The sequence below is a fragment of the Schistocerca piceifrons genome, chromosome 10 (assembly GCF_021461385.2).
Source record: "Schistocerca piceifrons isolate TAMUIC-IGC-003096 chromosome 10, iqSchPice1.1, whole genome shotgun sequence".
In the NCBI taxonomy this organism is placed as follows: Eukaryota; Metazoa; Arthropoda; class Insecta; order Orthoptera; family Acrididae; genus Schistocerca; species Schistocerca piceifrons.
Genome location: NC_060147.1, coordinates 86,304,774 through 86,329,909, shown reverse-complemented (window position 1 = coordinate 86,329,909; position 25,136 = coordinate 86,304,774). Strand labels below are relative to the sequence as shown.

At 46.3% G+C, this 25,136-nt stretch overlaps 1 protein-coding gene and 1 pseudogene across 1 annotated transcript in view; one reads left to right on the top strand and one right to left on the bottom strand.

The window, feature by feature from the left end:
- Nucleotides 1-22,523, bottom strand: part of LOC124718925 (alkylglycerol monooxygenase-like) — a 192,973-nt gene extending 170,450 nt beyond the window's left edge. The window contains exon 1 of the mRNA XM_047244579.1: nucleotides 22,366-22,523. Within this exon, the coding sequence (XP_047100535.1) occupies nucleotides 22,366-22,512 (147 nt within the window). The 5' untranslated portion in view covers nucleotides 22,513-22,523. The remainder of the gene's footprint in view (nucleotides 1-22,365) is intronic.
- LOC124719157 lies at nucleotides 17,397-17,514 on the top strand (annotated as a pseudogene).
- Nucleotides 22,524-25,136: the final 2,613 nt, after the last annotated feature.

Sequence of the window (25,136 nt, the reverse complement as noted above, 5' to 3'; positions counted from 1 at the left end):
TGGGCATTTTCCGGTAAAAGCATTACACGAGTGTACCGTGAATATCAGGAATCCGGTAAAACATCGAATCTCCGACGTCACTGCGGTCGGAAAAAGATCCTGCAAGAACGGGACCAACGACGACTGAAGAGAATCGTTCAACGTGACAGAAGAGCAACCCTTCCGCAAATTGCTGCAGGTTTCAAAGCTGGGTCACCAACAAGTGTCAGCCTGCGAGCTGTTCAACAAAACATCATCGATATGGGCTTCTGGAGCCGAAGGCCGACTCGTGTGCCCTTGATGACTGCACGACACAAAGCTTTATGCCTCGCCTGGGCCGGCCAACACCGACACTGCACTAGGAACATGTTGCCTGGTCGGACGAGTCTCGTTTCAAATTGTTTCGAGCGGATGGACGTGTACGGGTATGGAATCCATGGACCCTGCATGTCAGCAGGGGACTGTTCAAGATGGTGGACGCTCTGTGATGGTGTGGGGCGTGTGCAGTTGGAGTCTAGATACGACTCTGGCAGGTGACTCGTTCGTAAGCATCCTGTCTGACCACCTGCATCCATCCGTGTCAACTGTGCACTCCGACGGACTTGGGCAATTCCAGCAGGACAATGCGACGCCTCACACGTCCAAGATTGCTGTAGAGTGGCTCGAGGGACACACTTCTGGGTTTTGAACACTTCCGCTGGTCACCAGACACCCCAGATATGAACATTATTGAGCATATTTGGGATGCCTTGCAGCGTGTTGTTCAGAAGAGATCTCCACCCCTCGTACTGTTACAGATTTACGGACAGCCCTGCAGGATTCGTGGTGTCGATTCACTCCAGCACTACTTCTGACAGTCGAGTCCATGCTATGTCGTTTTATGGCACTTCTGCGTTCTCGCGGGGGCCTAACACAATTTAGGGAGGTGTACCTGTTTCTTTGGCTCTTCAGTGTAAAAAACTTTGATGACAATTTTCTTTACTGAAATGCAGGATATAAAAAAGCTGACGCCAATCTATTACATGGCCTTATGTAACACTGTAAATCCTACAGAAGACTGTAGTCCGTGGAAAAATCTGGGAAAGGCTTTTTGTGACTAATGCTGCTATGACGACGACGATAACGGTGATGGTCGTTGTGATTATTTTAGCTGAATTTTGGTTGCGAGTTTTCTTAATCTGCTGTATTGCATGTTCGGTCAAGTACTGCGTTAACTGCCTGAAGCTTTACTTCCCTCCCTCCCTCCCTCCCCCCTCCCCCACGCTCCCACCGCTTGTTGTTTACGTACGCTGGGAAGACATAGTTGGTAAGTCACCTCCCTTTCTCTATTTGATTGCTGTCCTTTACCCGTAGCTTGCACCAGTCTTAAGATACCCACATGACCTCGAACACATTAACACCTTCGTCTGTCACACGTTAAAATTGTGACTAGCTTCCAATGATCGCTAAATCATTGAGAACCATGACCTGATTCCGCACTTTTATTACTAAGTCTCACCTTCCATCCATCTGCAGGCATTAGGTTTATTGTTGTGGTCTTCGTGTAAAGACTGGTTTGACGCAGCTGTCTGTCCTGCTCTAACCTGTGCAAGCCTCATCATCTCGGAATGATTAGCGCAACCTGAATTTCTTTACTATTACCAAGGTGTGCCATAAATTTAAGTATTTCCCCAATTCGTTTCAATACCTCCACGTTTCTTACTCGGCCCATCCGTCCTATCTTCAGCATTCTTCCTGTCTGAATTCTCTATCGTCCACATTTATTTTCCACAGAAGGAAAAACACCAGAAACTTCCAGGAAAAACTTCCTTGACACTTAAATTAATAATAAATTGCATTTGCTTCACGTCTATGGTACAAATTTATCAACATACTACCGGTTCGGTCTATAATAAGTATCTTCTGATCTGGGGCAAAATATGGGAAAAACACAAATACACTAGCAGCATAAAACAATAAAATAAACAACAATGCAAACTATTACTGACCTACATGTGCATTTGTGCACTTTGAATATGAAGAGGTATAAGTATTTCATAAAAACAGGTACGCCTACATTAGAAAAGCCCAAGAGCTTTTGGCAGGAAACGATATTACAGAAATTCACACAGATCCAACTAATAAGGATCAGACTGGTTTGCGGAGAAAGACTGACAGCTCCCAGTTTCTTCTTAACGAATGTGGAGGCAAATCGCTTAAAATGATAAATGTCAAGCTTCCCCAGCTTAGATCTTAAGATTCACAAAGATGAAAACGCGGTTCCTCCGATTGTGAACAATATGTCATCACCATGCTATAAACTAAATAAGTTTCTGAACAATAAACTTAAATCAGTTTACACGTTCGATAATTATTTTGGAGCAAAAACAGTTCTGAGCTAGCAAATGCAATCAAGGATATACATACACCAAATAAATTGAAAAAGATAGCTCCATTAACTACCTTGACCTTGCTATTAGGAAAGTTGACAACATACGTAAGTTTTCGATTTTTAGAAAAGCTACTTGTACAGATTTTGAAAGTTGAGTAGCGAGTCAGCTTACTATGTTGTATTTTCATTACTGATTACTATAATGTGCATTTTATGATATCGAAGCATTTTCTATTTTTTCCGAATTTTATGCGACTAACTTAGAAGCACTGTTATTCAAGTTGGTTTGGTTATTGTGTTTGCCTTCGGAAAGGAGATAAGACGGAATTCACAGATGAATTATTGTTTTATGATATGTGGCATTCGTAATCTTAGATTCTATTTGCTCATTGCTAAAAGCTCTACTTACTTCAGAATGGCTTATTTGATTCATAATTATTTGGGGCGGAAAATACAGATATTACAATCCTCCTACAATTCTGTAATTCGATTTTTTATTTCTTACACAAAAACCGAAAGTGATAGTTCGTGCTTCTGGCTCTCGCCAAAAAACGGCGTAATTAATATAAATAAATAAAATAGGCGAAGGCGTCGTTTACAATATGGTTGACACGTGTCAGAAAACGTATGCGGGAACGTGTTAACGCAGAGCGTTACGTGGGGCTGTTTACAACTGCAAGTAGATGCGCAGTTTAAAACGGACAGCTGTATCTTCTACAGGGGGTCACGGGTGATATGCGGCGTTGTTTGCTCGAAGGCTTCCGTTCAAGTTTCGCGATGAGATAAGGTTGAGTGACTGCTCAGATAACAGTAGCTCTACAGCTGAGAGGCGCGGCAGTGGGGAAGTGCAGAAGCGACCAAGCTGGCTCTCGTGTGTTCAGAAGTGACCTTTAGATAGGGACACAGAGATTGCTATTATATACTGAAAGGAACACTCAAACAAAATGTACCGAGGTGTTGCAATGCTGGTAAAATTGATCGACAGCCCAATTTGCTGCGTTAGTTGTTTTATTGTAATCGCTCAGAGACTGGTACAAACGATTTCGTATCCTGCAGGTACATCCTCAGGTGTAAATTTCTTTATACAGAATACTATAAGGGCAATATTACTGACTTAGTAAATTCAGATTTTTAATACTAATAAATTAAAATCATGGCACGCGAATTATTAGTAAAAGACATGACCCGCAATCATAAAATTATTTACAAGGTCTGGTGAGACTGCTGTGTTTGGAACGTTTTCATTTATTAAAAAAATGGCTCTGAGCACTATGGGACTCAACTGCCGAGGTCATTAGTCCCCTAGAACTTAGAACTAGTTAAACCTAACTAACCTAAGGACATCACAAACATCCATGCCCGAGGCAGGATTCGAACCTGCGACCGTAGCGGTCTTGCGGTTCCAGACTGCAGCGCCTTTAACCGCACGGCTACTTCGGCCGGCTTTCATTTATTAGCTCAGAAATTGACTGGGTAGTTTGTTTACAGTGAGCGTTAGAAAGCTAACATTGTAACGAAGATGTGGAAATTATCCATAACGAATATGACAGACTGTTTGCAGCGCTCTCTACAACATCGTCTTGATAGTGCACCCGCAAGGAGTGAATTCCGTGAAAGTCGACCGAAACCTACTGCTACTCCGAGGTGCTATGCGCGATATCTGTACTACTAAACAGCTAACTTGGTCCATCGTGCGCGGTTTCAGTTTCGTGGTGAGTTTGTAATGGATTCCAGAGGGAACAAAAATTTCATTTTCAATATTTCATAAAATTGATCTAATTTAAAAATTTAAAATTCTGCCGTAGTCTACTCATTTAATGGTATAGTCTTGCGTTAAAGGTATAACACAGTAACTGAAGCGATACAAGGCAGGAAAGTGGGTTTACATCTTGAGGTAGCGTAACTCACAGGGCAGAAATTAAACATAAATGATAATTAATTGAAACCCTCAGCTGCCGACAGGTGGTGTTGATATACCTCAATGGGAACAGCTGAAAATTGTGTGCCCCGACCGGGAGTCTAACCCGTTATCTCCTGCTCACATGGCAGACGCTCTATCCATCTTTTTTTGTTGTTTTTTTAAATTTTAATAACATTTTAATTTTTAAAATTTTTTTGTATTGTATTTATGGATTTATTTTTGTTTCATTACAAAAAATCCATCTGAGCCACCGAGGACACAGATGAATAGCGCGACTGCAGGGACTTATGCCTTGAACGCTCCCCGTGTCCTCGGTGGCTCAGATGGATAGAGCGTCTGCCGTATGAGCAGGAGATCCCGGGTTCGAGACCCAGTCGGGGCACACATTTTCAGCTGTTCAGCAACATCTGTCGGCAGCTGAGTGTTTCAATTAATTATTCTAGAGAAGCTGCACGGTTATCAATGGTATCTTTTCTTTCGAGAACAGTTACTATATTCATACATAGTTAAATGTTACCCGGCCATTGACCTTAGCCTGTGCGAATGCGCATAGGTTGCCCGAACTCTTACGGGAATTGTCACAGAGTGCGCGAGTAATGAGTGGATGGGCAGATATCTATTAGGTATATTACGTATGTAGATTGTGGACAGATGGGAATGTGGGTCTCACGGAGAGCGTGCAAGGGATAAGCCCCTGCAGTCGCGCTATTCATGTGTCCTCGGTGGCTCAGATGGATAGAGCGTCTGCCGTATGAGCAGGAGATCCCGGGTTCGAGACCCAGTCGGGGCACACATTTTCAGCTGTTACCGTTGAGGTATATCAACAACACCTGTCTGCAGCTCAGGGTTTCAATTAATTATCATATATTCTAGAGAAGCTGTACGGCCATCAATTGTATGTGTTCTTTCGAGAACAGTTACTGTCTTCATATACAAATTAAACAGACTACATTCATCCAGTATTTAATAACGACTGCACTTAGCCACTTGCAATGAACGTTGCACATAGTTTCAAGCTCCTAGACATATTCTCGCTGACCATCCCCACCCCTCCGTCACGCACACAATGAATCTTCTTCCGCATCAGGCAAGACGTTTTAATTTCTCTCTTTCTCACTGTTAACCGTATTCGCAAAATCATGTGCAGACAGTATCCATCTAATCTGCATCTACATGGTTAATCTGAATTCACAATGAAGTGCCCGGCAGAGAGTCCACTGAAACACCTTCAACGCACTTCCCTATCGCTTCACTAACAAGGCGCGGGAAAAACCAGCACTTAAGTCTTTCTCTGCGAACTCTGATTTCTCTTATTATGATAATCATTTCTCCCTATGAAGGCGGGAGCCAACAAAATATTTTTACATTCTGAGGACAAATTTGGTTTGAAACTTCCTGGCAGGTTAAAACTGTGTGCTGCACCTAGACTCGAACTCGGGACCTTTGCCTTTCGCGGAAATTTGCTCTTCCGACTGAGCTACCCAACCACGACTCACGACCCGCCCTCACACCTGCGATTCCGCCAGTACTTCGTCTGCTACCTTCCAAACTTCACGGACTCGGCGAAACTTGCAGAGACACGGCTTTGCCACGGCCTGGGGGATGTTTCCAGAATGAAGAGCTTCTGTGAAGTTTGGAAGGTAGGAGACGAGGTACTGGCGGAATTGAAGCTGTGAGGACGGTTATGGAATCGTGCTTGGATAGCTCAGTTGGTAGCGCACCACTTCACCGTGAAAGGCAAAGATTCCGAGTTCGAGTCTCGGTCCGGCACACAGTTTTAATCTGCCAGGAAGTTTCGTTATCCAGTATTAGTAGATAGGCCAGCATTCCACAAAGCTGTGCCATTTACGAGCAGATTTATAGACAGCGTTATCCGGCGCCACCATCACGAGGTAAGAATTTTTTGTTTACTTCTCACGGACAGCTTCAGATTGATTTCACATGGCCAAGGCGTAGGTCTACTTACGTCAAAATTTATCAGTTTTTCATGAGTTAAGATTTATCAGTTTTCATACGTCAGGATTTAATTATCAAAATTTAATTATTTTTATTTTCTCTTCGGGAAGGTTACACATCATTTTATATATTTTTTATTTATACGGGAAGGTTACAAAGTTCTTTCGCATTTCTGTGATGGACACGCTGAAGTCTTTTCTTGAAACTCCTGAAAGCAGCACAATTAATTTCAGTTGATTGTTGTACCATGAAAGGAAGAGATTGGACAGAATAACCTCTTCAGAGACCGTCGCCATGACTTTACCGGCCGTGGGTGCTACTTCAAACTTTTTCTTCGGAGGAGACGTGGTGTGGTGTCGCTCCATTAACTGCAGTTTTGTTTCCGGTTTGAAGTGGTAATCCCAGGTTTCGTCGCCTGTAACGACGTTCGATAAAACATTGTCACGGTCAACCTTGTAACGCGCAAGCAATTGCGCAAGGACGGTCCTTCGTTGGTCTTTATGGTGTTCCGTTAGGTGGCAAGGAACCTAGCGGACAGACACCTTGGAATATCCCAACTGGTGGACAAATGTGTCAGCACTACCATCAGAGACGTCCATTTGCGCAGAGAGGTGTTAGACTGCGATCAGTGGATCACCTCCAATGAGAGTGTCCGCACGTTCCAACGTTGCGGGAGATGACAGCTGTGTGCGGCCGTCCGGTACGCGGGAGACTGAAAAAGTTTGCGTGACTGTTTCGGTGATAACAGACGTCTCGCCCAACGAATCACCCTGCTTTTGTTCGCGTACATGTGTCTGTGGACATACAGCAATATCCTTTGAATGTCTGGGATGTTCTGTTTTTCCGCCTAAAGAAACTCAATGACTGTTGTCTGCTTGGAACGGGTCTCCGTTACAGACGCTATTTTGAAGGCTACGTACAGCACTGCCACCAATTCCCAGGTAGATGCCGAGTTTCTTGACTTCCGCAAGGCGTTCGATACAGTTGCCCACAGTCGTCTAATGAACAACGTAAGAGCATATGGACTGTCAGACCAATTGTGTGATTGGATTGAAGAGTTCCTAGATAACAGAACGTAGCATGTCATTCTCCGAAGTAAGAGTGATTTCAGGTGTGCCGCAGGGTAGTGTCGTAGTACCGTTGCTATTCATAATATATATAAATGAACTTATGGATAAGATCGGAAGTTCACTGAGGCTTTTTGCGGATGATGCTGTGGTATATCGAGAGGTTGTAACAATGGAAAATTGTACTGAAATACAGGAGGATCTGCAACGAATTGACGCATGATGCAGGGAACGGCAATTGAATCTCAATGTAGACAAGTGTAATGTGCTGCGAATACACAGAAAGAAAGATCCTTTATCATTTAGCTACAATATAGGTCAGCAACCGGAAGTAGTTAATTCCGTAAATTATGTGCGAGTAGGCATTAGGAGTGATTTAAAATGGAATGACCACATAAAATTAATCGTTGGTAAAGCAGATGCCAGTCTGTGATCTATTGGAAGAATCCTAAGGAAATGCAGTCCGAAAACAAAGGAAGTAGGTTACAGTACACTTGTTTGCCCACTGCTTGAATACTGCTCACCGGTGTGGGATCCGTACCAGATAGGGTTGATAGAAGAGAGAGAGAAGATCCAACGGAGAGCAGCGCGCTTCGTTACAGGATCATTTAGTAATCGCGAAAGCGTTACGGAGATGACAGATAAACTCCAGTGGAAGACTCTGCAAGAGAGACGCTCAGTAGCTCGGTACGAGCTTTTGTTGAAGTTTCGAGAACATACCTTCACCGAGGAGTCAAGCAGTATATTGCTCCCTCCCGGGTATATCTCGCGAGAGATTAGAGTTCAGACAGAGGCATACCGACAATCTTTCTTTCCACGAACAATACGAGACTGGAACAGAAGGGAGAACCGATAGAGGTACTCAAGGTACCCTCCGCCTCACACCGTCAGGTGGCTTGCGGAGTATGGATGTAATGTAGATAGAAACTTCATGAAACTATAGTGGCTGTAACAGGAATGCTCCGCTAAGTCCCACAGCAAATTCCACATTTCTTTTCATCCGTAATTGGTGAAGAAAAGTAATGTGTTGCATTGCTTATAGAACGCTCCTCGTACATGAGAGTTAGACTGTTTGAAGAATCGAGATCGGGTTGTTGTTGTAGTTGTGGTCTTCAGTCCAGAGATTGGTTTGATGCAGTTGTCCATGCTACTCTATCCTGTGCAAGCTGCTTCATCTCCCAGTACGTACTGCAGCCTACATCCTTCTGAACCTGCTTAGTGTATTCCTCTCTTTGTCTCCCTCCACGCTGCACTCCAATTCTAAATTGGTGATCCCATGAGGCCTCAGAATATGCCCTACCAAGCGATCCCTTCTTCTAGTCAGTTTGTGGCACAAATTTCTTCTCTCTCCAAATCTATTCAATACCTCCTCATTAGTTATGTGATCTACCCATCTGATCATCAGCTTTTTTCCGTAGCGCCACATTTCGAAAGATTCTATTCTATTCTTGTCTAAACTATTTATTTTCCATGTTTCACTTCCATACATGGCTACACTCCATACAAATACTTTCAGAAACGACTTCCTGACACTTAAATCTATACTTGGTGTTAACAAATTTCTCTTCTTCAGAAACGCTTTCCTTGCCATTGCCAGTCTACATTTTATATCCTCTTTACTTCGACCATCATCAGTTATTTTGCTCCCCAAATACCAAAACTCCTTCACTATAATTCCATCAGCATCTCCAGATTTAATTCGACTACATTCCATTATCCTAGTTTTGCTTTTGTTGGTGTTCATCTTATACCCTCCTTTCAAGACACTGTCCATTCCGTTCAACTGCTCTTCCAAGTCCTTTGCTGTCTCTGACAGAATTACAATGTCATCGGCGAACCTCAAAGTTTTTATTTCTTCTTCATGGATTTTAATACCTACTCCTAATTTTTCTTTTGTTCCCTTTACTCCTTGCTCAATATAAAGATTGAATAAGATCGGGGAGAGGCTACAATCCTGTCTCTCTATCTTCCCAACCACTGCTTCCCTTTCATGCCCCTCAACTCTTATAACTGCCATTTGGTTTCTGTACAAATTGTAAATAGCCTTTCGCTCCCTGTATTTTACCCCTGCCACCTTCAGAATTTGAAAGAGACTATTCCAGTCAACATTGTCAAAAGCTTTCTCTAAGTCTACAAATGCTAGAAACGTAGGTTTGCCTTTCCTTAATCTTTCTTCTAAGACAAGTCGTAGGGTCAGTATTACCTCACGTGTTCCAACATTTCTACAGAATCCAAACTGATCCACGCCGAGGTCGGCTTCTACATTAAAGGTCGGAGACATTTTTCAAGCTGCTCTCGTGTGAGTCTGCCCTCAGGTGGCTGAGAACGATTGGATGAAGCGCCCGACGAGTTGTTGTCGGGCGCCGGGCCGCCGCCTTGGGCGCAGAAAAGCGTGTCAATGGTGTCGGAAGGAGGTGAGCGGGATCGCACCGCCACAGCCGTGAAGGCCGTCCACTGAGGCGGGCTGGCCCACTGGAGATAATGGCTGCGGAAGAGCAGGCAGCCGCTGCAGGAGCCGAGGCCCGGCTAAGAATAGCGCTGCGGGCGTGGGTGGGTGTCTGGCGGGGGACGTGACGCGTTCCGCCCGCTAGCGAGCTGCATACGCAGCCTGGTATCGACAGCGGGGCCGCACCAGCTACACGGGTAGCAACGAGCTGACGACGCGCCGTCCGGCGTTGCACGACAACCACGACTGCGGAGGCAGGCCGCTGGATCGGCGCGTGCTCTTCGGTTAGTTGCCCGGGCTACGACGGATGGCGTGGCCATTTTTTTTCAGCAACAAGACAGGGGTCAGCTAAAGGATACTAATGTCTTTACTTCTTTACTTTCGAGCCGTACATAATAAATCGCTTATCTCCCGTGGCGAGGCATCATCAATGTAAATTCAGATACACTACTGGCCATTAAAATTGCTACACCACGAAGATGACGTGCTACAGACGCGAAATTTATCCAACAGCAAGAAGATGCTGTGAGAAGCGAATGATTAGCTTTTCAGAGCAAAAAAAAAAAAAAAAAAATAAATAAATAAATAAATAAATAAAATAAAATTTAAAAAAAATGGCTCTGAGCACTATGGGACTCAACTTCTGTGGTCATTAGTCCCCTAGAACTTAGAACTACTTAAACCTAACCAAGCTAAGGACATCACACACACCCATGCCCGAGGCAGGATTCGAACCTGCGACCGTAGTGGTCTCGCGGTTCCAGACTGCAGCGCCTAGTACAGCATTTTCAGAGCATTCACACAAGGCTGGCGCCGGTGGCGACACCTACAACGTGCTGACATGAGGAAAGTTTCCAACCGATTTCTCATATACAAACAGCAGTTGACCGGCGTTGCCTGGTGAAACGTTGTTGTGATGCCTCTTGTCAGGAGGAGAAATGCGTACCATCACGTTTCCGACTTTGATAAAGGTCGGATTGTAGCCTGTCCCGACTGCGGTTTATCGTATCGCAACATTGCTGCTCGCGTTGGTCGATATCCGATGACTGATAGCAGAATACGGAATCGGTGGGTTTAGGAGGGTAATACGGAACGCCGTGCTGGATCCCAACGGCCTCGTATCACTAGCAGTCGAGATGACAGGCATCATATCGGTATGGCTGTAAGGGATCGTGCAGCCACGTCTCGATCCCTGAGTCAACAGATGTGGACGTTTGGAACTCAACAACCATCTGCACGAACAGTTCGACGACGTTTGCAGCAGCGCGAACTATCAGCTCGGAGACCGTGGCTGCGGTTACCCTTCACGCTGCATCACAGACAGGAGCGCCTGCGATGGTGTACTCGACGACGAACCTGGGTGCACGAATGAAAAAACGTTATTTTTTCGGATGAATCCAGGTTCTGTTTACAGCATCATGATGGTCGCATCCGTGCTTGGCGACATCTCAGTGAACGCACATTGGAAGCGTGTATTCGTCATCGCCATACTGGCGTATCACCCGGCGTGATGGTATGGGGTGCCATTCGTTACACGTCTCGGTCGCTTCTTGTTCGCATTGACGGCGCTTTGAACAGCGGACGTTACATTTCAGATGTGTTACCACCCCTGTCAAACCCTACACTTCAGCAGGATAATGCACAACCGCATGTTGCAGGTCCTGCACGGGCCTTTCTGCACACAGAAAATATTCGACTGCTGCCCTGGCCAGCTCATTCTCCAGATCTCTCACCAACTGAAAACGTCTGGTCAATGGTGGCCGAGCAACTGACACGTCACAATACGCCAGTCACTAGTCTTGAAGAACTGTGGTATCGTGTTGAAGCTGCATGGGCAGCTGTACCTGTACTCGCTATCCAAGCTCCGTTGGACTCAATGCCCAGACGTATCAAGGCCGTTATTGTGGCCAGAGGTGGTTGTTCTGGGTACTGTTTTCTCAGGCAGGGTCTATGCACCCAAACTGCGTGAAAATCTAATCACATGTCAGTTCTATTATAATATATTTGTCCAATGAATGCTCGTTTATCATCTGCATTTCTTCTTGGTGTAGCAATTTTAATGGCTAGTGGTGTAAATGAATGTGTTTTTAGAAGTCAGCACTAGGCATTGCGTACGACTTTGGCGCTTGTATTAATTTAAGGGGAGGTTTACTACCTTTTGCCGGAAAAAAGCATGTTCTTTGAGAATTTTTTTCTCGGGATGTGTTATAGATATCAACGTCAAAATTGGTCAAAACGTTTATTTATATTTCCTCTAAAAACTGGAATTTTTTCGACCGGAAATGTGGAAGAGCAAAGGCGGAAGTGCCGTCGAAACGAAACGAAATTTCGATGTAGACCTCCACGCGCGGTATGTCACAGGTCAGCCGGCTCGTCTGAAATCAAAATTGAGTCGACGTTAGCGAAGTATATAAGATTCTTTAGAAGTTGTACCTCGCTTAAGTTATTTGGACCATAGGAAACAAAATGGCGGCCATTTGATAAAAAAACAGGGTTTTTTTCATCGATTTTTCGACTTCGTCGGCCAAGTAAAAATATTTATAGTTGATGGATCGGAATAAAATTGGTACAACTCTTAGACGATTCATTGCGAGGCCAGGGCGGGACGCTGTTGCTGCTTATCAGCGGTTATTTTCTGTTTCATGTTGAGAGCAGCAGCGACGCGACGTAAACACGGCGGACCCCGAGCTGTGCCGGCGACCGGCGCACCTTACGCAACAGCCAGCAATAGCAACAGGGATTCCCTCCCTTGTGCTGCGCACGTCTGACTCGGCTGCATTAGTTAAAAATCCGTTGCAGAAAGTAAAATGAATGGATATTACGTTTTATGTAGTATTACGTCACCTTGCAATGGTCAACCTTTATCGAGAACGGATGAACTGGTATTACGTGCACTATACAGGGCGAGTCACTAACTATTGCCGCCAAGAGTAACTCCGAATGTATGGTAGGAGCTGAAAAGTTTGTGGGACAAAAATTGCATGGCACAACGGGGGCCACAATATGACGTTGGTTTTTTGTTGCTAGGTGGGGTCGCATCGGAGATATGAAGGTCAACTGTTTCTTTAAATGGGATGCTATAGTTTGGTACCTGTTTTCTGATAGCGGCTATCAAGACGAATCCAGTAACGTGCAACAGTAAGGTCTTTGAAGATCAACGAAGGTCACAAAGGTGGCATGAACGTCTATTTACCGAAGGTGCTCGACGTTTTAAGTAGTTGTAAGTTCCAGGTGACTGATGACCTCAGAATTCAAGTCCCATAGTGCTCAGAGCCATTTGAACCATTTTTTTTTGTAGTTGGAAAGTCTTTATAAACAATGTCTTTTACGAATCCCCACAAGAAAATATCCAGAGGCGTCAAGTCTGGCCACGAAATATCTCCTCCACGTCCAATGCAACGATTTGGGAGTTGTCTCTGCAACTCATTTCTAGCCATCAGCGAAAAATGTGCCGATCACCCGTCGTGCTGATACCACATTCTGTTCCTTGTTCCTAAAGGTATTCCTTCAAGTACCAGACCTGATTTCTCTTGCAGGAATGTGGTGTACGTCCTACCATTAAGATTTCCTTCGATGAAATAGGCGCCTATAATTCTGTCCTCCAGAATCCCACACCATTCATTCACCGGCAACTTGCCGCAGCCAACACGGATTTTCAATTGCCCAATAATGCATGTTATGCAAATTAACATTTCCTTGGTTCGTGAATGTAGCCTCGTCAGTAACTAAAAATAAATCAATAAATGCGTCACTCCCCTGAATCTGAAGTTGAGCCCGTCGGCAGAATTCAATGCGACGCACACAATCCGTACCAGTTAATTCTTGGTGGAGACTGATATGGTGCGGATGATATTTATGGCGATGCAGAACACGAACAACACTACTCTGGCTCATGCCAGATTCCCTTGCGATTTGACGCGAACTAACACAAGGATTTCGTACCACAGTGGCTAAAGTACCAATTTCCGTTTCCTCGTTAGTAACTTTCCTTTGCCAGATATGTTTCGGGTGCTTTAGAGATCCAGTTCTTCGAAATTTATCATACACGTATTTAAATGGACGTGTAGGACGAGTACGTGGAAGATATATTTCAGCGTATAAGTCTCTAACTCTCACTGAATTTCGTTGGCATTCTCCGTAAATGAGAATCATATCGACTTTTTCTTCGAAGGAACACATCATTGACATTCACTTGATTGGACGATACTAGTCTTACCGTTCTTATTAGTGCTGCATTGTGAAACCGTCGAATGGTGTTAACATGTTAATGGGGCGTTAGATAGATACGCGATATTCGTCGAATATTTACTATTACGAGAGAGAATTATCAGAGCATGTGCTTCGATAAGTGCCGAAGTGATAAGGAATACCACTCAGTCCATGATAAAAAGATTGCAGCACTGCATTGATACCAATGGTCATCACTTCGAACACCTTCTGTAAAACTTTGTGACCTTTGTCGACTTTCAAAGACCTTACTGTTACACGTCATTGGATTCCTCTCATTGCCGCTATCAGAAAATAAATACCAAACTATAGTATCCCATTTAAAAAAACAAAGCTGACTTTCATATCTCTGGCGCGACCCCACTTAGCAATAAAAAACCAGCGTCATATTATGGCCCCCATTGTCCAATGCAACATTTGTCCCACAAACTTTTCAGCTTCTATCATACTTTCGGCGTTATTTTAGGTGGCAATAGTTAGTGACTCACCATGTACACAGGGTGATCCAGAACTCCGTGAATTCAAATTCAGAGAATGATTTAGGTGGAGGGGTAAAAATTGACAGGTGTGCCTGAAATGATACGCGATTTTATTCAGACCGAGAAGGAATGCAGAAGCCGGCCAGCAGAAGGCGCTGGGTGCCAACACCTTAGTGACTCTGCATGAGGATCGTGTATAGAATGAGCTGTAGTGAGAGAGGGAGTCAGATGCGCCAGCAGTCGCGGCACGATTTTACCTGAAAAGACACTGTTAGGGAAGCTTTATTGTAAGACTGGAGAATCAGCTACTGCAGCTTTACGATCCTATCGCCAAAAGAAGGGTATTCGAACGGGCAGTGGTCCTGTGACAAGTGTCGCTGTGAAGAAAATGATCTCGAAGTTCGAAGGAGCAGATTGTTTAGACGACCGGCTCCGTGGTGGGCGACCAGACGCACGCGCTACTGCCGCTCTGACAGTTCAGGAAGAAATGGAGACTTTAGCTGGTTCATCTCCGCGTGGTCAAGTCAACGCTGGTGAAGTCGCAGGTCGCGCCGGCATTCCACACTCTACTACACAACTGGCGATTGAAATTGCTATACGAAGAAGAAATGCAGATGACAAACGGGTATTCATTGGACAAATATATTATACTAAAACTGACATGTGATTACATTTTCACGCAATTTGGGTGCATACATCCTGAGAAATCAGTACCCAGAACAACCACCTCTGGCCGTAATAACGGCCTTGATACGCCTGGGCATTGAGTCAAACAGACCTTGGATGGCGTGCACAGGTACAGCTGCCCATGCAGCTTCAACACTATACCACAGTTCATCAAGAGCAGTGACTGGCGTATTGTGACGAGCCAGTTGCTCGGCCACCATTGACCAGACGTTATCAGTTGGCGAGAGATCTGGAGAATGTGCTGGCCAGGGGAGCACTCTAATATTTTCTGTATCCAGAAAGGCCAGTATAGGACCTGCAACGTGTGGTCGTGCATTATCCTGCTGAAATGTAGGCTTTTACAGGGATCGAATGAAGGGTAGAGCCACGGGTCGTAACTCATGTGAAATGTAACGTTCACTGTTCAAAGTGCCGTCAATGCGGACAAGAGGTGACCGAGACGTGTAACCAATGGCACCCCATACCATCATGCCGGGTGATACGGCAGTATGGCGATGACGCATACATGCTTCCAATGTGCTTTCACCGCGATGTCGCCCAACACGGATGCGACGATCATGATGCTGTAAAGAGAACCTGGATTCATCCGAAAAACTACGTTTTGCCATTCGTGCACCCAGCTTCGTCGTTGAGTACACCATCGCAGGCGCTCCTGTCTGTGATGGAGCGTCAAGGGTAACCGCAGCCACGGTCTCCGAGCTGATAGTCCATGCTACTACAAACGTCGTCGAACTGTTCATGCAGATGGTTGTTGTCTTGCAAACGTCCCGATCTGTTGACTCAGAGATCGAGACGTGGCTTCACGATCCGTTGTAGCCATGCGGATAAGATGCCTGTCATCTCGACTGCTAGTGATACGAGGCCGTTGGGATCCAGCACGGCGTTCCTGAACTCACCGATTCCATATTCTGCTAACAGTCATTGGATCTCGACCAACGCGAGCAGCAATGTCGCGATACGAAAAACCGCAATCGCGATAGGCTATAATCTGACCTTTATCAAAGTCGGAAACGTGATGGTACGCATTTCTCCTCACACGAGGCATCACAACAACGCTTCACCAGGCAACTCCGGTCAACTGCTGTTTGTGTATGAGAAATCGGTTGGAAGCTTTCCTCATGTGAGCACGTTGTAGGTGTCGCCACCGGCGCCAACCTTGTGTTAATGCTCTGGAAAGCTAATCATTTGCATATGACAGCATCTTCTTGCTGTCGGTTAAATTTCGAGTCTGTAGCACGTCATCTTCGTGGTGTAGCAATTTTAATGGGCAGTAGTGTCCATTATTGAAGCTCTCAAATTAGAAATAAAGAACACCGGGATGACACCTGTCGGACACATCAGTTCTTTTCATGCAAACGTTCCAGTATGTATTAAGGTGTACTTAATCTGTGAAAAGTAAATTTGGTAACAAAACCATTCCTCATTTATTGCTGAAGTCATGTTCCCCTAATTCTTTTGAGCAGTGGATTACCCCACCCTCTTAATTTTCATTGCAGTCTTAATAACGCCGCTTTCCACACCACTCTGTCTCCCTCATCCACATGTTTGTTTACCCGCTTTCAAACTCGCCGTCGCAGTTCATCTGCAGTGCAGGCAAACATCGCAGCGCGGGATGGACATCTTTATTCAGGCTGCGGACACTACTCTGCATTCACAGCACTCTTGCCTCTAGGCCACGCCTCACAGCAGGTGGCATTGTCTTACCTCACACAACAGCTGCCTGCGTCCTTGGACCTTGCAACACGCATAACTGTGCTTCTTGTTACGATAGTTTTTTTTTGACATCATGAGTCATCAGAACTCAGACTAGTTTCATGCAGCCCGCTGTGACTGTCTTCTGTACAAACTTGCGACAGTCTTCTGTACAAACTTACGACTACGACAGTCTACTGTACAAACTTCAACTCTCAGTAGCACTTACACTTAACATCTCTGGTTATTTGTTGAACGTATTGCTGCTGTTGGTGGTGACTGAGGTTTGAGGAGAGGGAGCATCTAAAGTAATGCCTCCTATGGAACCAACCACGATGGAATATGGTGGCCGTTCTATCTGCACCTCTAATGATGTACACTCGAATGTCTCGAGACGTCTCGGACAGCGGAGGAATGCCAACCTGCCTGTCGCCTGCCAGATGGCCTGACAGCAGGAATGATGGTCCGGGGTGCCATTTCTTTTCCAGCAGGACCCCTTTGGTTGTCACCCGCAGCACCCTTACAGCACAGTGGTACTTTGACGATATTCTACTCCCCGTTTTGTTGCCCTGGCAACGGCCTTGCCGCAGTGGATACACCGGTTCCAGTCAGATCACCGAAGTTAAGCGCTGTCGGGCGTGGCCGGCACTTGGATGGGTCACCATCCAGGCCGCCATGTGCTGTTGCCATTTTTCGGGGTGCACTCAGCCTCGTGATGACAATTGAGGAGCTACTCCACCGAATAGTAGCGGCTCCGGTCAAAGAAAACCATTATAACGACCGGGAGAGCGGTGTGCTGACCACACGCCCCTCCTATCCGCATCCTCCACTGCGGATTCCGCTTGCGGTCGGATGGTCCCGATGGGTCACTTGTGGCCTGTAGGCGGAGTGGTGGTTTTGTAGCCCTCCGTGGTAACCCATCCTCGGCTTACATTTCAGCAAGATAATGCCCGCCCGCACACGGCGAGAGTCTCTACTGTTTGTGCTTGCCACCCACTACCTTCGCCAGCAAGGTCACCGCATCTTTCCCCCAAATGAGAATTGTGGAGTATTGTTGGTACCGCCCTCCAACCAGCTCAGGATTTGGAAGGTCTAATTCTCGCGGTAGCATTGTCGCTTCCCGAGCATGGGGTCCTAGGTTCGAGTCCCGGTGGGGTAAGGGATTTTCACCTGCCTCGAGATGATTGGGTGTTGTGTCGTCTTCATCATCATTCGTCCCCATTTCGGTCGGAGGAAGGAAATGGCAAACCACCTCCACTAGGACCTTGCCTAGCACAGCGGTGCGGGTCTCCCGCATCGTCCCCTATGCTCTGTTACGAAGTATGGGACAACATCTTCATCATCATTTCTCCAACTAGACAGAATTGGAGCGATAGCCCTCAGGAGCACATCCAGCGATCCATCAATGGCAAGTCTAATAACTGCTTGCGTAAGGGCCAGAGGTGGGCCAAGGCGTTACTGAATTGCTCACGCTCACAAGCCAACGGTAATTCTGTATCTATTTTGTTATGTTGTTATCTGGATCATTACAAAACGGTTCAAACGGCTCTGAGCACTATGGGACTTAACTTCTAGGGTCATCAGTCCCCTAGAACTTAGAACTATTTAAACCTAACTAACCTAAGGAAATCACGCACACCATGCCCGAGGCAAAATTCGAACCTGCGACCGTAGCGGTCGCGCGGTTCCAGACTGTAGCGCCTAGAACCGCTCGGCCACCCCGGCCGGCAGATCATTACCACTCTTGTTATTGTGGCACGAGGACACTGTAAATGCTTGTACAATTTTAAAAAAATTGTTATTTTACTTATGTTAAATTATCTCAAACCTTTACCGCTTATAAAGCCACCAATTAATCATGTACGACATATTTTATACTGTCGTTTGGATATTTCTGGCTGTATCACTTCACACATTTCTAAGAACTGTTGCACGCAAGCATTCGTTTTTCTCTGGACGCTGTGTGGCGCCATTAAGGGTACACTATCGCCACCCACCGGTAGAATTTTGTTTCGTGTTGTTGTTATCACTGTGGAACCGTCAGTCTGCCTCTGACAGTTATGTATGTAACATATAACGTCAGTTCATCTGTATAGCTCTGTGTATCTGATGAATGCCTTTTACTTGTTACTTATGAATGTTTGATGCTCCATGTCTTCCTCTTACTCTTATTACGTGACAATTTATCGCCTGCTTCACATATATCTGAAGGTGGTTACCCCGAAACGCATTATGTTAAAGTCATTGATCTACCATTTCATGACGTTTTACGAGTACTAAGTGGCCTACTTAATTTTTTTGCAGCACTGTTCCAATTCTTTGCAGACCAAGAACAGAAACTTCGAAAATGATGGGCATGTGGATCAAATCGAATTATTTTCCCTGTCACACACAATCGACGACAAGTTGGCCTACGAGATGCAAGGGGGGGGGGGGGGGGAGGCAAAGAAGTATGAGAAATGTGTGTGTAGGGAGTGCCTAACCGTGTCTGCCGCTGTTCTTTCAGTAGAAAATGAACGTAACTAGCTACTTGCCAGTCCCATTTAGTGAACTTCAGGACTTCTTAAACGCAATGCATTTGCAATCTAGCGAATTACCTCAGACACGGAAAAGGGTCCAGGTTTACCTGGACGATTGCACAAAAAACAGGTATGTGCGATTAGTACTCGAGCATCGAGGTTCCGTACAAACTTATCTGTGTGTTTAGATAGATCATTCAACTCGGGAAGCCGGCCGGTGTGGCCGAGCGGTTCTAGGGGCTTAAGTCTGGAACCACGCAACCGCTGCGGTCGCAGGTTCGAATCCTGCCTCGGGCATGGATGTGTGTGATGTCCTTAGGTTAGTTAGGTTTAAGTAGTTCTAAGTTCTAGGGGACTCATGACCTCAGATGTTGAGTCCCATAGTGCTCAGAGCCATTTGAACCATTTTTGAACCAACTCGGGAATCTAAAATTTCGCCTGTTTTTGCCTGTTACCGATATCGATACTGGGACGATATCAAAATAGGTCACTAACTCACCGTATTTTTTGATTGCCTTCAGGAACAAGATTAAATGTTTTAAACCGAAAAGAGAGAGTGGACCTTCGTATGTGATAAATTTCAACTTCGCATGTCTACCGGTTCCTGAGAAAAGTGGCTCTTAACAGGGAGACGCACGGAGAGTCTGTCAGGTAATACATAAATCGTTTTTAGTGTGTGACAATTACAAATTAAAAATTTATGGATTTTAACTTTACTTTTAGTGTGAAACCTTGCTGTCTGCCAAATTTCATGACTCTACGCCAACGGCAAGTACCCGATAAGTTATGATGACTGAAGTAATTTCTTAGACTTTCCCGGCGATTTGATGACATCTCGTGGAAATCGGATTTTCTGCCAGATATCAGCGTCTTCCAAACACGATATTTCGACGTCATTACTTGACGTCTTCATCAGGTGTTCCCTGAGTCTCAGGGACGCTGATATCCGCTGATATCCGGCAGAAAACCCGATTTCCACGAGATGTCATATAATGACTGAGTTTGCTAGTGTCAAAATATGTGACGTAAACGACCGTATCTTTAGATTGCATAGACATAGAAGTTTAAATTTTTTTACGCCGCCAATAGAACGTAGATCTTAATATCTGACTTAAATTTGAAATTGACATCTATCGGTTACTGAGAGAATGGAGGTTCAGCAGACGGGCAGACAGTCCGATCTCAAATCACAAATTTTTTGAATGAAATAATTACAAATTAATAATAGTGAAACAGAACGACAGAATAATTTTCAGATTTTTCTCTTCAGTTGTGCCGTGAGCTCTTGCTTTTTGCCAAATTTCGTGATTCTAGGTCAACGGTAAGTACGTTGTGAAGAGTGGGTTAGCAAGTATCAAAATGTGACAGAAGGCAGAAACTTTTGACTGCGTTGACTTTTTTTACACATCCAAGGGACCACAGACGTTAGTACGTGAAATAAGTTTCAACATCATCTACATCTACATCTATACTCCGCAAGCCACCCAACGGTGTGAGGCGGAGGGCACTTTACGTGCCACTGTCATTACCTCCCTTTCCTGTTCCAGCCGCGTATGGTTCGCGGGAAAAATGACTGCTGGAAAGCCTCCGTGCGCGCTCGAATCTCTCTAATTTTAGATTCGTGATCTCCTCGGGAGGTATAAGTAGGGGGAAGCAATATATTCGATACCTCATCCAGAAACGCACCCTCTCGAAACCTGGACAGCAAGCTACACCGCGATGCAGAGCGCCTCTCTTGCAGAGTCTGCCACTTGAGTTTCCTTAACATCTCCGTAACGCTATCACGCTTACCAAATAACCCTCTGACGAAACGCGCCGCTCTTCTTTGGATCTTCTCCTCTGTCAACCCTAGCTGGTACGGATCCCACACTGATGAGCAATACTCAAGTATAGGTCGAGTGAGTGTTTTGTAAGCCACCTCCTTTCTTGATGGCCTACATTTTCTAAGGACTCTCCCAATGAATCTCAACCTGGCACCCTCCTTAACAACAATTAATTTTATATGATCATTCCACTTCAAATCGTTCCGCACGCCTACTCCCAGATATTTTTCAGAAGTAACTGCTACCAGTGTTTGTTCCGCTATCATATAATCATACAATAAATGATCCTTCCTTCTATGTATTCGCAATACATTACATTTGTCTATGTCAAGGGTCAGTTGGCACTGCCTGCACCAACTGCCTATCCGCTGGAGATCTTCCTGCATTTCACTACAATTTTCTAATGCTGCAACTTCTCTGTATACTACAGCATCATCCGCGAAAAGCCGCATGGAACTTCCGACACTATCTACTAGGTCATTTATATATATTGTGAAAATCAATGGTCCAATAACACTCCCCTGTGGCACGCCAGAGGTTACTTTAACGTCTGTAGACGTCTCTCCATTGAGAACATGTTGTGTTCTGTTTGCTAAAAACTCTTCAATCCAGCCACACAGCTGGTCTGGTATTCCGTAGGCTCTTACTTTGTTTATCAGGCGACAGTGCGGAACTGTATCGAACGCCTTCCGGAAGTCAAGGAAAATTGCATCTACCTGAGAGAAAGAGGTCTTAAACGGACGGACATATCACATAAGAAATCACAAATTTTTTATCGTCGAATAATTAAAAATCATCATTTTTCGGATTTTTTCCTTTATGTTTAGCGTTAATCCTTTTACTTGCCAAATATCATGATCCTAGACCAGAGGTAAGTAACCTATACGTTTTGATGAATGATACTGCAATCGTATAAGGCTTTCAATTTCATCAATTGAGGTACGGAACGTAAAAACACATGCACGCCTCTGGACAATCTTGAAAATATGACACATTAGGGGAAAGTCGGACGCATGGCAGCCTTTTATGATAAAGTTCAGGCACCATCTCCCCTTTCCTTGCCAGCGAAATACTGGCACTGAAAATGGCATCCATCAAACGATTCGAACCGGCTTACGCCCGAGTCGGGCTGCCCCGTAGTCTGGTACACAAGAGAAGTAGTAAAAAGGCACCGGCAGTTGCGTTCGTCTGCACTGACCTGTCTGAAGAAATTGGGGACGTCGTCGGCGTCCTGGAACGTCGTGTCGGCGGGGTCGACGACGTAAAACATGGCGGCGGCGCCCTTGAGCACCCCCGCCGGCGGCTCGCCCGGTAGGAAGAGATGTGGCGCGTACGATGTATTCATGGCGGCGTCGCGACGCTGAATGCCGGCGCGCGCGCGGCACAGACGCTTATAGCCGGCCGGCGCCTCCTATCACGTAACAGGCGCCGGGCCAGGAGAGGGGAGGGGCCGGGAGGGGAGAGCGCCGTGGAGGGGAGGCCGCGCCCACCCGCACCTGTTGCTGTCGCGCCCTCCCCACCACGCAGTCACCTGTTGCTGCCGCACGCACCCCATTCAACTCACCGTTGGACCGCAGTCAACAGTCGCATGGACCTTATACTCTTAACTATCTCCTGGAAAGTATCTGAAAACCACTACGTAATGCGGAGCTGAACATTCAGGGCCTTCCACAAGTACCAATTTACTGTGAGCAATTTATCGCTAACCGATAAATTGGGCGTGTGTAGGGGCCTCCTGATTAATTTTTCTTCTCTGGCTGTCGGTCGGAGCTGGCCATCCCATGACCAACTTATCGTCCCCGCCGCCCCCCCCCCCCCCGCCCTCATCCGACCAATTGTTGTTGTGGTCTTCAGTCCTGAGACTGGTTTGATGCAGCTCTCCATGCTACTCTATCCTGTGCAAGCTTCTTCATCTCCCAGTACCTACTGCAACCTACATCCTTCTGAATCTGCTTAGTGTATTCATCTCTTGGTCTCCCCCTACTAACAGGTAGGTTTCTTAAAATACAGAACGTAAGTACGTTTGAACATTAACCACACACTAACCCGCCAAGGTCGCTGATGTTCCACTTGTCGCAGCCATCGTGGATTTTCCGTTGTCCAATAGTGCATATTTTTGCCGGTTTACGTTACCGCTGTTGGTGAATGATGCTTCGTCGTTAAATACACTCCTGGAAATGGAAAAAAGAACACATTGACACCGGTGTGTCAGACACACCATACTTGCTCCGGACACTGCGAGAGGGCTGTACAAGCAATGATCACACGCACGGCACAGCGGACACACCAGGAACCGCGGTGTTGGCCGTCGAATGGCGCTAGCTGCGCAGCATTTGTGCACCGCCGCCGTCAGTGTCAGCCAGTTTGCCGTGGCATACGGAGCTCCATCGCAGTCTTTAACACTGGTAGCATGCCGCGACAGCGTGGACGTGAACCGTATGTGCAGTTGACGGACTTTGAGCGAGGGCGTATAGTGGGCATGCGGGCGGCCGGGTGGACGTACCGCCGAATTGCTCAACTCGTGGGGCGTGAGGTCTCCACAGTACATCGATGTTGTCGCCAGTGGTCGGCGGAAGGTGCACGTGCCCGTCGACCTGGGACCGGACCGCAGCGACGCACGGATGCACGCCAAGACCGTAGGATCCTACGCAGTGCCGTAGGGGACCGCACCGCCACTTCCCAGCAAATTAGGGACACTGTTGCTCCTGGGGTATCGGCGAGGACCATTCGCAACCGTCTCCATGAAGCTGGGCTACGGTCCCGCACACCGTTAGGCCGTCTTCCGCTTACGCCCCAACATCGTGCAGCCCGCCTCCAGTGGTGTCGCGACAGGCGTGAATGGAAGGACGAATGGAGACGTGTCGTCTTCAGCGATGAGAGCCGCTTCTGCCTTGGTGCCAATAATGGTCGTATGCGTGTTTGGCGCCGTGCAGGTGAGCGCCACAATCAGGACTGCATACGACCGAGGCACACAGGGCCAACACCCGGCATCATAGTGTGGGGAGCGATCTCCTACACTGGCCGTACACCACTGGTGATCGTCGAGGGGACACTGAATAGTGCACGGTACATCCAAACCGTCATCGAACCCATCGTTCTACCATTCCTAGACCGGCAAGGGAACTTGCTGTTCCAACATTACAATGCACGTCCGCATGTATCCCGTGCCACCCAACGTGCTCTAGAAGGTGTAAGTCAACTACCCTGGCCAGCAAGATCTCCGGATCTGTCCCCCATTGAGCATGTTTGGGACTGGATGAAGCGTCGTCTCACGCGGTCTGCACGTCCAGCACGAACGCTGGTCCAAATGAGGCGCCAGGTGGAAATGGCATGGCAAGCCGTTCCGCAGGACTACATCCAGCATCTCTACGATCGTCTCCATGGGAGAATAGCAGCCTGCATTGCTGCGAAAGGTGGATATACACTGTACTAGTGCCGACATTGTGCATGCTCTGTTGCCTGTGTCTATGTGCCTGTGGTTCTGTCAGTGTGATCATGTGATGTATCTGACCCCAGGAATGTGTCAATAAAGTTTCCCCTTCCTGGGACAATGAATTCACGGTGTTCTTATTTCAATTTCCAGGAGTGTAGAACGCGTGCAAAAATCTGTCATCGTCCCGTAATTTCTCTTGTGCCCAGTGGCAGAACTGTACACGACGTTCAAAGTCGTCGCCATGCAATTCCTGATGCATAGAAATAGGGTACGGGTGCAATCAATGTTGATGTAGCATTCTCAACACCGACGTTTTTCAGATTCCCGATTCTCGCGCGATTTGTCTGCTACTGATGCGCGGAGTAGTCGCGACAGCAGCTAAAACACTTACTTGGGCATCATCTTTTGTTGCAGGTCGTGATTGACGTTTCACATGTGGCTGAACACTTCCTGTTTCCCTAAATCACGTAACTACCTGGCGAACGGTCCGGACACGTGGATGATGTCGTCCAGGATACCGAGGGGCATACGTAGCA